The sequence below is a fragment of the Eremomyces bilateralis genome, assembly GCF_010015585.1.
Source record: "Eremomyces bilateralis CBS 781.70 unplaced genomic scaffold P152scaffold_1, whole genome shotgun sequence".
Taxonomy (NCBI): Eukaryota; Fungi; Ascomycota; class Dothideomycetes; order Eremomycetales; family Eremomycetaceae; genus Eremomyces; species Eremomyces bilateralis.
The window spans coordinates 1601816-1614347 of record NW_022985067.1 but is presented as its reverse complement, the minus strand read 5'-3'; the positions used below and the strand labels follow the sequence as shown (position 1 = coordinate 1614347).

At 50.9% G+C, this 12532-nt stretch overlaps 4 protein-coding genes across 4 annotated transcripts; 1 reads left to right on the top strand and 3 right to left on the bottom strand.

Moving 5' to 3' along the window:
• Positions 1–910: 910 nt before the first annotated feature.
• Positions 911–1216, bottom strand: P152DRAFT_453967 (uncharacterized protein). The gene has a single exon (XM_033678492.1). It carries the CDS (start codon positions 1189–1191, stop codon positions 952–954), a length of 240 nt encoding a protein of 79 aa, XP_033539015.1. The 5' UTR covers positions 1192–1216; the 3' UTR covers positions 911–951.
• Positions 1217–1819: 603 nt separating this feature from the next.
• On the top strand, positions 1820–5553 carry P152DRAFT_463554 (ClpP/crotonase; the record flags this gene model as incomplete). Its single annotated transcript, XM_033680506.1, has 3 exons — positions 1820–2060; positions 2094–5193; positions 5373–5553. 3 exons carry the CDS (start codon positions 1820–1822, stop codon positions 5551–5553), a joined length of 3522 nt encoding a protein of 1173 aa, XP_033539014.1.
• Positions 5554–6866: 1313 nt separating this feature from the next.
• On the bottom strand, positions 6867–9639 carry P152DRAFT_510625 (uncharacterized protein). The gene is made up of 4 exons (XM_033682674.1): positions 8103–9639; positions 7698–8055; positions 7572–7644; positions 6867–7524 (listed from the first exon to the last, which is right to left on the bottom strand). The coding sequence occupies exons 1-4, from the start codon at positions 9611–9613 to the stop codon at positions 7265–7267; spliced, it is 2202 nt and encodes a 733-aa protein (XP_033539013.1). The 5' UTR covers positions 9614–9639; the 3' UTR covers positions 6867–7264.
• A 511-nt stretch (positions 9640–10150) lies between these two features.
• Positions 10151–11466, bottom strand: P152DRAFT_510624 (Isochorismatase hydrolase). Its single transcript, XM_033682673.1, has 4 exons — positions 11155–11466; positions 10905–11103; positions 10632–10853; positions 10151–10581 (listed from the first exon to the last, which is right to left on the bottom strand). Exons 1-4 carry the CDS (start codon positions 11247–11249, stop codon positions 10522–10524), a joined length of 576 nt encoding a protein of 191 aa, XP_033539012.1. The 5' UTR covers positions 11250–11466; the 3' UTR covers positions 10151–10521.
• Positions 11467–12532: the final 1066 nt, after the last annotated feature.

Sequence of the window (12532 nt, the reverse complement as noted above, 5' to 3'; positions counted from 1 at the left end):
TACATCGGAGAGGTTGGACTCTGATTCAACCTTACCTAATCAGGCTTAGGCTCCTAGCCTTAGCCAACCAAGGGTTTCAACCCATAGCAGAGACGAACTCGAGGCCGACCCCGCCGTGTCCGGTCTAAACCTGAACCCGCAATATATACGCTCCGGACTCGGTATGACAGACTTCTGTTCCCCCGGCCCGAACCAGCTAGAGGATATCAGACACAACAGCGACAAGGTCCATACCGGATGATCCAGGATGAGTATCGGGCGAAATGGAGGGAAAGATGGCAAGCCGAAGCAGCTAGACCAGGAAGGAGAGCAAGGCATGGAAGGACCCGTGGGAAACCCAGTGCCTTAACCGATTCGATGGCCTTCAGAAACACGAGGCCTCGGCGCTTATGGCACTCCGGACTGAGATAGTTGGAGTTAAGGGCCGACCAGAGGATTGCGCTCCTCCAACGAGCTGGAACAACGAACTATAAGAGGATATTGCATGACAGGGACAAGGTGCGCCACGCAGCAAGGTGGCTGATCGATGCGGGAGGCCTAGAGCAATACCGGGTGGCCAAGGAAGTTGAGAGGGAGGTAATAGAGGGCTGGAAACCGTTCCAGCTCCTCCACGACGTGCCAGAATAAGCTCTCCGCGTAGGCGGAAACACCGACTCGTGCGGAAAGAAGAAAAGGATTGAGATACTTGTGAAGGATTTATCTCAGCAAGCTCAGACGGTATCTTCAGATGCTGCACGTGACTATAGTGTGGCGGTGCAGGCAAGGCATCTTTAGATGCCGTCTGAGGTCCATTTGTAAGGTTTGTGTGGACACGTAGTTGAAGTTTTCAGATTTTCCAGCCGTTTCAGTCAACTATATTAATTTTCAGTACTCAAAAGTTTATGCTAGGCTAGGTAAATGGTAAAAGAACCCGCTCTTTTATAGTATATTAAAAAATATATCAAAATAAGCCTATAATAAATGATTAGCATCGGCGGTTTCGAAGGGCACGCGTAGTTGAACTTTTGGAGAGACTCTGGTCGTAAATTTTGGTGGGGTTTGGTGCACCGTAGGGGTCAAATCCGCTCTTTGACCTACGCGCCCACCAAAATGCTTGCAAAAGGCCCTCAGACGGCATCTGAAAGATGCCTGCACCGCCACAATCATCTTGCAGATCCCGTCTGAGTCCCAACTGAGATAAATAAGGGCCATATTCGTATTCATTTATTCATTTCGGAGCTCTAGTCTTGGGCTTCGTCCAGTCTGTGTGTTGTGGCCTTGCGGCCTAAGGCAGAAGGGATGATAGGTAGACCGTCTGCCCATAGATGTAAATAGCAGATCGCAGTGAGAGAGATCTTTTCCTTCTCTCTTTAGCAATTGGGGCAATTCATCAGCGTTACCAGCATACCAGATCCTTCGTGGTTTGGGCCTATGACAGTGCACAAATTATACACCCCTGCGGTCGCGTCACCTGATCTCGAGAAACCTTCTGTTTTCTGACATTTCCAACGTGTTCTCAAGGGGTATTTTCACGAATGAATGAGGCGAGCCCCTCGCTCCATTGGAAACGGCGGCCATTACGGATAGATCTCTTCGAGTAGGGTAGGGTCAGAGCACTCAGTCTGCTCGACAGGCGTGCTGGTGCCAACACTGCCGAACTGAGCCGAGCAGCCGTGGCGAGGCAACAGCTTTTGAGGTCCACTTTTCATGAATACTGCAGACACATAGAAAACGAGACAAAGATCATTAATGTGCGTGTCACGGTGACAAAGTATAACGAAGAGAAATGCGTAACACGCGACGGCTATCGCTCTCCAGTAGATGACGGGTTGCCTCCAGGATGTCTTCCTCTCAACCCATCAAGATTCTCATAGCCAATCGATCCGAGATAGCATGCCGCCTCATCAGGACATACTCGCTCTACTCAAGCATCCGCACAGTAGCTCTGTTCACTCCCTCTGAGAAGGATGCGACACACGTGCGTCTTGCAACCACATCAGTGGCGCTCCCAGGAGAAGGTCCACGTGCATATCTGGATGCGGCCAATATTGTCAACATTGCGAAGAAAGAAGGATGCTGGGGTATCGCACCGGGCTATGGTTTCTTGTCCGAAGACGCTGGGTTAGCGAGACTCTGCGAGGATGAAGGCATCATGTTCATCGGACCATCGAGCGAGCAGTTGACACAACTTGGAAACAAGATGAGCGCGAGGTCATTGGCGGTAGATGCAGGTATACCGGTTCTAGATGGCACGAAGACCGTACTCGATCGAGGTTCTTCCATCACGGATGTACTCGCGTTTGGAAAGAGCCTGGGCCCAGCCAGCAAAATCATTCTGAAGGCCGCAGCTGGCGGCGGAGGGCGCGGCATCCGCATCATTGATGACAATACGGACGAGCAAGCCATTCGCTTCGCTTACGAAGCTTGTCAGCGAGAGGCACATGCATCCTTCGGCAATGGAAGCTTGTTCGCGGAGCGATATCTGCACGGTGCTAAACACATTGAAGTCCAGCTTCTTGGAGACGGCACTGGAGCAGTTTGCCATTTCTGGGAAAGAGAATGCTCGCTTCAGCGCAGAAACCAGAAAGTCGTGGAGATTGCGCCTTCGCATTCCATCATGCCACGGCTTAGGCAAGCCATCATCGAAGCTGCGGTGAAACTGGGAAAAGCAGTGAAGCTGCGAAGTCTCGCCACAATCGAGTTCCTTGTCGATGCAGCAACCGAAGACTATTATTTCATGGAGGGGAATCCCAGGATACAAGTTGAGCATACCATCACCGAGCAGATCAATGGCGTTGATTTAGTGGATCTACAGCTTCAGGTTGCCTTGGGACGAACGCTAGCAGACCTGTACATAACACGGGAACCCCCACCACCTCGACTTACATCCATACAGCTACGGATCAACGCCGAAAGCTTCAAGCAAGATGGCACCGCGCAACCTGAAGCGGGGACTATTCGACAAGGACATTTCCCTACAGGAGCAGGCGTGCGAGTCGAGACAGCTCTTGAAGGAGGCCGGCAGTATGCTGTGAGCCCTTTGTTCGACAGCCTTTTGGCGAAACTCATTGTCACCGCATCTTCGTATGAGTCTGCACTGCGACTGGCTCGTTGGGCCATCGACGAGACGAGGATCGTAGGATGCAGGACGAATCAGGCGTTCCTAATGGCTTTGCTGGATATCCAAACCGTGCAAGAGGGCAAGAGCAACATTTTGACCATCCAGGAGAACTTCGAGGCGCTGTACAGCGCCACGCAGCAGTTCGAAGACGCGTTGCGGGCTAAAGGTGACCGTACCTCCGAAGAAGCTACCACGCTAAAGGAGAATGCGGCTAAAGTTGAGCGACCTGCAGGCTCTGAAGAGCTGCTCGCACATGTCACGGGCGTTGTCCTTTCCATCAAAGTGAGTGGAGGTGACAAGATCATTGCTGGCCAAGAATTGGTCGTTCTTGAGGCGATGAAGATGGAGCATTCCGTCAGGAGCGCCTGCAATGGTGTTGTGGCGAAAGTGGCCGTCACGCAAGGACAGCAAGTAAATGCCGGCGATGCTCTTCTCTTCACCATCTCGGACGGCGACAGTTCACTCAACAATACACACGACCTAGCCGAGACCGAGAACCCAGAGAAGCTGCGGCCGGAGCTGATGGAGCTGAACGAACGTAAGGCCTTTCTACGGTACGCTGGCCGCGAAGAGGACGTGGCCAAGCGCCATGCAAACGGATACCTCACCGGCCGGGAAAATCTCGACTTACTCGTAGACAAAGATTCATTCATTGAATATGGAGACCTCGTAGTTGCGGCACAGAGGAAAAGGTACCCCATGTCCCATCTCATCGCTCGAACAAGCGGAGATGGTATCATCGTGGGCTGGGCGAAGATGGACTCTCATCCAGTCGCAGTTGTCATTGGCGACTACCTGGTACTTGCCGGCACGCAAGGACATTTCCATCATCAGAAGTTAGACCGCATCTTCCAATCAATCATTGATCATCCTGCGCCACTGGTGTTGTACGCCGAAGGAGGCGGTGGAAGACCAGGTGACACCGATCACTTGGGGACGGCGGGCCTAAAGACGCCATCATTCTCTCTGATGGGCGAGATCAAGGCAAGAGGGATACCTTCTGTTACAGTAGCGAACGGATACTGCTTTGCGGGCAACGCTGCATTCTTGGGAACATGCGACATTGTCATAGCTACAAGAGGCGGATCAAAGGATGCGCCGCTGAGGAAGTCCACCACGATCGGCATGGGTGGTCAAGCAATGATCGAGGGTGGTGGCCTTGGCCGATTCGAGCACGAACATATCGGTCCCGTCGATGTCCATATGCGCTCAGGTGGCATTGATGTACTTGTGGACACCGAGGTCGAAGCTGCGCAGATTGTCCGCAAGATCGTTGCTCTGTTTACACATCCTCAGCTGCCACCAGCGGAGAGTCCTTGTACATCGGATCCTCTTCGCCTACGCACCGCAGTGCCGCCACTATCATCTCGTCGCCGAGCCTACGATGTTCGTCGTGTGGTCAACCTTCTTCTGGACGACGATAGCTTCATCGAGTTCTGTCCCGAGTGGGGCCTCTCTGTGCTCACAGGCTTTGGCCGCATCAACGGCCACGCAGTCGCAATCATGGCTTCCAACTCCTCATCTCCCCTAGGCGGCGCTATCGACGTCGCATCCGGAGCAAAAGTCAACCGCCTTCTCCGTCTCCTCATCCGCCTCGGCGGCATGCACCTCCTCAGCCTCTGCGATACCCCTGGGTTCATGGTCGGCCCCGACTTCGAGCGCTCGGCCGAAGCTCAAGGTGCCGGAAGCACATACCGCTGCTTCGGTGACTGGTTCGGCAACTCCCAAGAATTTGCCCTCCTCGGCGGTCGCGTCCTAGGAGTCGTACTGCGAAACGGTTTCGGACTGGGCGCACAAGCGATGCTCGGTGGTGGAAGTTTGAAGAACAGCATGTGCGTGGCGTGGCCGAGTGCCGTCTTTGGGGGCATGGGGATCGAAGGCGCTGTAAGGCTTGCTTACAGGAAGGAGTTAGAATCTATCAACGATCTTGAAAAGAGGAAGAAAAGGGAGCAGGAGATGATCGATGTCATGTACAGCGAAGGGAAGGCTATCAATATGGCTATGGCGGCTGAGATCGACAGTGTGATTGATCCGGCTACGACGAGGAAATGGCTGGAGCAGATGATTGAGGTGTTACCGAAGAGGGTGCCGAGGTATGTTAAGGCAAGAAGAAGTGCGAAGATATGAGAAAAACAAAGTTCATCGGCGAAGTTGAAAAATTGGTGTGATGGATAGGTGGAGCCGTCCAATAAATTTCGTACCTAGTAGGTCTACTCTACCTAGCCAAAGTGCGGAATCGAATTTGCTTTGTGCCTACTTTTGCAACTAACAGGACACTTCGTGGGCCTCACGAAGTAAAAACACGGGTTGTTCCAGTAATGATGTCCAAATCGGCAATTTTCGCAAGCCGGACGGCCGGGGAGAGTGCTGGCGATGGTAGAGGCAGTGACATATCGAAGCTAGGAAGGGTAAGTGGATCGAGGGTTATGGTACAGCGTTTTATATCGTTGTAGTCATTGCCATGTTGGTAGGGTCTTGGATGAGCCGTTTCACTGCTCTGGGTAAGTACAAGAACGCTCTTGTTGAGGCTCCAGCAGCATATAGGGGTCTAAGAGCTAAGCCACTAAAGACTTTATAGCTTAAAAATAGGACCAGTTAATCCTACTCGAGTAGATACTTAGCATCTCTATAAGCTGACAGGGGCCTAATTTCAGGCCTCTTTATACTACTTAGGGATGAAATTAGGCACAATCAGGAGGAGCTCAGGCTTAAATCAGGCCTTAGTAACCCCCTTTTGACGTTTTCCCTGTCCAAGGCGAAAGACGCTTTCGCCGAAGTTATATATATTCCGAGCATCGATCTTATACTCCACGACCTGTTCCTTTAAGAGTTGGAACCAATGGTGAACAATCCCAAGATCCTCGGCGTAGAGACGGTCCTCTTTGATTGGCTTTTGATCAATAAGAGGAAGAGAGTGACGTTTAATAAAGTTATATTTCCACATCTTACTAACCTGAGGCGGCTGAGTCGAGTCTGGGGCGTTCCGGCGGAGGATAGAATTGGCGCAATTTTCGATCTCGTTCGGTGTCGGAGGCGCTCCCCATGTATCGAGAAGATGAATCCATTCGACAAGAGCCTTTTCTTGTCCTTCATCGAGTTTGGTTGATCGTTGGTAACGTGAGCGGTTGGAATATGATATATGGGTGCCCTCAAGACGGCCCTTAATGACCAACCGACCGACTTGGAATTCGCGCTCCAAGGCCGAGAAGTTGACCCTTTTCCCCTTATTTTTTTGCTCTCTGGCCTTCTCAAGTGCCCTTTGAAGGTTTTCCTCTGAAAAATTGCCGCGTTTCGGCATGTTGGATGGTATAAAATTGAAAGAGATGTGAAGATGGTGGTGAAATGGAAAATATGGTCTTGAATGAAAATATGGTATTGGTCCACCCACACCTTCGGTGTGGGTCCAAGGGCCACGGATATAAGTTATGATAAGATCAATACCTACTTTTTAAAGAGCCTCATAGCATAGCCGCGCTTGTATACAGTGCTGTTCGAAATCGGGACCGTGTTGTCGAAAGGCTTGCTCTGTACATCGGCTAAAAGCTCCTTTGCCTGTTGTTCTTTTGCTTCCCCATTTTGAATGGAGCGTCATGGGGCAATTTCCCAAAAGGCTGCTTGATGGAGATAGAGAACGTCTGCTGCCATTGGAGAGTTAAAGTGGACTGCGGCCGAGGTGATGAAACTGTTCACTGAACGAGAGCATTGAGCGAAGGGTCGAAGACGACAGCGACTGAAAAGAGAAACGGTAGACTGAAAAAAATTGGAGCAGCGTGCGATCTACGGCACGATCCTTTGGGAGTTCTATCGTCTGGGTCTAATCTACGCTCCGGGCCTCTTCGCGTGGGAGAAAAAGCATCTTTACCATCTTTACGACGGCGACAGAGAGGATATTTTCGACCGGCCCTCGTCTTTCGGCGGTATTGACCCCCTGTTTTCGACCTCGTTTATACCGCTGGGAGAGTATAGGGAACTCATTCGCCGTTGTGCTCCCCCACTTGCCCGCCGTTGGCCAGGTCTGTTGCCATACGTGCTGAGTCAGTGGGTCGATAGAGGGAGATAGTCGAATCGGTCGTCGGTGCGCTGTTACTGCGTTGCTCCAACTCCAACCTCTGGCCTCCATGGGAACCACCGCCATCGTGGGACCGTGACAAAAGCCCATGTTCTTCACTTCTCTTGACGTGGAAGCCCAAGTAGGTACATATTTAGCATGTCCTGCTCGCTATCGTTAGCGAGGAAAGTACTGAAATCCTCAGTCCAGAGGAGAGGCCAGGATTCATCCAGGCTGGTCATATATGCGTCCAGGTCGATTTCGGCCGAAGTTGCGCCCATTGAGATATCTAGACCATTGTTGCAACTGGCAATGGCAGAGAATTGACCGGCTGAAGATATGTGCTCTGAGAGCTGATCCCGAAGGATGGCAAGACCTAGACGAGTTAGCACAAAGTGCTTTGCTAGAAAAAACATGTCGTACCTCTTGAGAACTCAGCATCCTGTCCCATGCTTATAAAGTCTTTCTCGGCTTGCTCGGCGAAAGTGACGAGTAACTGATGGTGTTTCGTTAGCTTAGCTTAGCTGGTGTAGAGCTGATGTTGCCTACCGCAAGATCGGAACTATTCATTTTGCTCATCGGAATCTTAGTCGCATATATTCCCAAAACTAAGATAGCAAGCAGAGTTTGGTTGACGGTGATGATCCTTGACGGGTTTGCATACATCCATAAGTCGTTCAGTGCCTTCATTATTGCCCGAGCAGAGGCAGCTCCGATACAAAGACTAAAATGCAACCTGTCTTTCCACGGAGTTCCGGCACAATACTCATTGATTCGGCTGCGAAGGAATCCAAGGGCTGACATGAGTGCAGGCCGGTGCAGAGCTATCATGGTTTGGTGGTAATGAAGAGTGAGGTACGTGGCTAAATGAAGTTCTTCGGCACCGCAATGTAGATCGTGGCCAGGACTGAGGAGCATTAAATCTAGAATTAAGGGAAGGGATTACAAACTCACCGAATAGAACGAGGAAAGTCATCTGCCCAATCTACCAACGCTCGATCAATCCGACCCATTTCTATCAAGAGTTCCTTGGTATTCTTGCGCTGATGTTTATTCCCGCCATAAAGAAGATTGATTGCTCTAGTCTGTATCCTGGAGAGGCGGATAGAAGCACCAAAGTAATCGAAGTCACAGTTACCACTAGTGATGGGGTTTGGCAAGATCTGATCACATTCATCGTCACGAATCGCGGATGGTCGTCCGGTCTCCAGTTCCATCGTACGCTCCAGAATGTATGCTGCCCACCAGATGCGAGAGTGGAGATCCTCTACTTGGGAGCTATGGGACGCTGTTCCGCCACTGATTGATGATGGTGAGGCTGGAGTTTGAACATGCCTGTGCAGTCCGATGGATTGAGCGATCCGAATTGCTTGGCCTAAAGTTCCCCAGCTGGCACCGTCTTTGTTGCGATTTCGTAGGATCATGGTGAGCAACAACAGAGCTTGGACAGAAGTGAAATATGGGATGGCGACAAGATGAGCGTATAGGAAGTATGCGCCTTCTAGGAACTGTGTCCCAGCTTGAGTCATGAGGCCGTCAGCTTCATCCGCCCCGGCGCTGAAGACAGCATATGCGCAAGCCAGCGCAGGGTAGTCTTGAGATCCAAGAGTCGGCGGATTTTGCTCCAGCTTCTCTCGAAGCCGATATTGTGAGGTGCGAAATGAGTCTTCGTCTAACACGGGAAAGATCGGATGGATGCGGGTAAAGTATGTTGAGATGTATGTTTGCATCGTCTCCTGTGGGGGCAGTTGTGGTAACGACATTGGGAACGGCAGTGGCATCTCAAGAGAATATGCGAGCCCCTGTTGGAAATACGGAAAGATTGGAGCCCAAGTATCATGGTTGGCGAAGAACATGTCTAGCCATTGGACTAGAACATATTGGCTACTTCCACTACCGATGACTTGACGTCTTGAGTAGCTCCGATCTGTCACCAGGGTCAGGTTCGAAGCTGTTGTTGATGGTTGAAAAGACGATCGACTTGATGCCCTGTTTGTCCGAGCGGAAAGTTCTGTAGAGCCTGGTGTTCCACTCCGCGGACTGAGGTGTACTGGCAATGTGACATCGGGATCATTTTGCGGAATGGTTTGATCAAATGGTAAGGCGAAGATAGGCGGCAAAGGTCCACGATCTGCTTCCAACTCTGCTGACGGCCTGACTTGTGACGACGGATACGGCTGCCTGGATTGCGGTGATTCCGTGAAAGACAATGGCTGAGGAATAGAATTTTGTCTTCTACTCTGTCTGCTCCCACGGCGTCCCAGAGGCTCAATCCGGCGTGCTTCGGCACCAAGTCTGCGGAGGTTCGTGGTGACACAGGTGACGCCTCGCAGTTGACAGTTCCGGCAAGCCGGGTGCTGCGTGTCACATTTGAGCTTGTGTGAACGACACCACTCGCACGCTATGGCTTGTCGAGGGCGTTTCGACGATGATACTGTCGATATTGATCTTGGTACCAGTGCCATGGTAAAAGCATTTGCTGATCTTGGTTGACCTAGGAGTGTCAACATCGGGGACCAAACATTCAGGAGACAATCCGCAGTGGAGCGCTATTTCCCTGTGTGATGGATCCGAGGTCTGTAGACCTGGATGCCTTGTGGCCTTGTGGCCCGTTTCACTGTTTGCTCTGCACCATGAGGACATTACGCCTCGCATACTTTATTACGGAACCTTCAGTTGAGTAATGTGCGTGTTGTTGTTCAATCATGATGAAGGCTCCCGACTCCTGAATCTAGCGATTGACAGTCGCTCGCATTGAGCTTTCTCACTTATAAAATCACACCTTCAACGGCCCTCATGGCCTCGATTGTCCCAATCAACATTAAGAGGAGTGGATGGGAAATCACCTCGGACAGCTATCAAGTGGGAATGAGCCACAAAATGCATTCGACGGCAATGCCGCTACTTTCTGGTACACTCACTAAAACTCGGACTCGAGCTTACCCCACTGGCTCATCATTGACATGCAAAACCAATATGTCCTCAATGGTTTCTCGTGCACTCAGCGCCAGGACGGCCAGACCATAGGCAGTATCGGCACTCATTCGGTCGACTACAGTCTGGACGGTACCACGTAGAAAACCGCCGCGCAGGGCATATGGGCAAACGATTAGACGGTCAAGACAACTTTTTCACGGGCTGTAATTGCTAGTTATCTCGGCCTGAGCGCCACTAACGAAGCATCCAACACCGGACAGCAGTGGTCGAGTGCCGCCGAAATCAGCGTCCTGACAAATCCTCACGCTACTCTTCTCCGAGAAAGTTGGGTCGTTATCGTAGACAGTGCCGAGTCGAGTGAAGTACAGCAGATTTTGCGTGTTGATTTCCTCCTTGAGGCATGTTTATACTTGAAATCTGTTGGGTGTGTCTGGACTTAGATATCCTTTGAGTCCAAAATGGTGGCTACTGTGTCAGCCAACTCCGCAAGTGAGACCTGCACACATGTTAGCTCCGCCAAAACTCCACCTTGCCATGTGTACTCACCCGAACAAGCTCTTCGGCATTGGCGCCCGGAATGTCTCTATCACCGACAGCGTCCCGTAGCACAGAAATGTCATAACCCAGCTCCGCCCCAGCTCGAACAGTGGCTGACACACAATTATGCGCCATATATCCAACAACAACAAGCTTCTTCTTGCCAGTCTTGGTTACCTGCTCCTGGAAATCGGTGCCAGTGAACGCACTCGCATGGTGCTTGTGGACGACCTGGAGCTCGATCAGCATTTGTTTGATACTCTATTCGCGTGAAAGACTTACCGGCTCATTGGCCTTCGGTGTCAGTTCTTCGAAAATCTCTGCCAACTCTGTTCCCGGCGTAAAGATCGGTGCCCCCGGTGGAGTGTCCGCCACGACGTGTACGACAGACCCGTTAGAGGCGCGGTACTTGTCCAGCAGGGCCTTGATCACCTTCTGGGATACCTCCACATCAGCAACCTTCAGCTTTCCGTTGGCATACCTAGCGCAGCCGTTAGCTCCAGGACCTGCTAGTCATGAATACAGCACTTACTCATTCTGCGCATCGATGATCACCAACACCGAATCGGTGACCGAAGGAGCCGAAGGTGATACGCCAATCAAGGAACGGATGGTTTGTGGCGACATTTTGAATTGCTTTTGCGAATAGTTGGTAACTTGGTATCGAGCGAGAAATACAAGTTTATCGAGTCGCCGCCAAAGGAGCTCTGCTTTAAAGTGTGTTATGGTGCTTCGGGTGGGAACTCGGACTCGGGTGGGGATAATGCTGCCGGTTCGGGAAAGTGAACCCTGTAGTATACTCGCGCTCCGATTGGCGGATTGGTTGACTGCACGAATGCGGGTCTGCGCCTGTTGGCAAGCCGAACATCCTCGCAAATATTTCATTTCTAGTGGAAAGATAGGTTTTCAATCATCTATTTTCAAACGATTCAGTAGCATTCGTCAGCATTCGTCTGTAATTCCGAACCGAAGGTTTGAAAAGCGGTGGTTTGGCATTCCGATATGGGGTGACCTCTACGTTTTTAGCCAGCCAGCAACTACCGTATCCCGATTCGCCATCAGCATGTTGTCTGCATGTAGACTTCGTGACAGTAAATCTCGCGCCCTTTTTCTTTTATCATAGTAACGGATTTAGGCTAGGATTGCCTCCAATCGACATCAACCCGCGAATACCACTCCTGCGAAAAATATTCGGTCTACTCAACCGATATGTATAAGTTGGCTATGTTAGGGAATCAGCGAACGAGATTTCGCCAAGCCTCCCCAGCAACAAGCAAATCAAAACAAATCAAAACAATCCGCAATAATGAACCCCACTCACTCTGCCTGACTTGCTTATATTGACCTCTGTCTTCAGCGCTAACATCGACTCAATTGCCCGTCGCCAATTCGATGCAGGCTCAGTTGTCCACTAACGGTATTGCTGTTCAACCCCGAGATGCCTACCCATCACCATCCCATATTGGGGGGCAGCGGTGTTCCCGATGTCAACAAAGCTCAAAACTTCACCTTTTTGTCGCAGGCCAAAGGGTTAGATCTAGGAGCCTGAGGCTTCAAACTGCATTAATAATCTTGCCATGAGTCTCGTATATCTGCAGGGCCAGGGAACTGGACATTCACATAGAACAAGCAACTCACACAATACAATAACTTTGCTGCTGTCACCAAATCACCTAACTCCCAACCATTTTAGCACTAGCCAGTATGACAATATGTAAATACATCGGGGATGAGTGAGCTGTCTTAAATAGGCTTGGTCTAGGGGTAATGGGCAGAAGAAAGAATGTTGCGTGGTAGTAAAAACGAACAGGGGCATCATGCGATACATTCATTGTGGCTGTGTAATTAGCGGCTGGCCCAGCATGTCTCTGGAGAGCCTTGCAAGAGAATTGTGATCTGCCAGTCTTGCG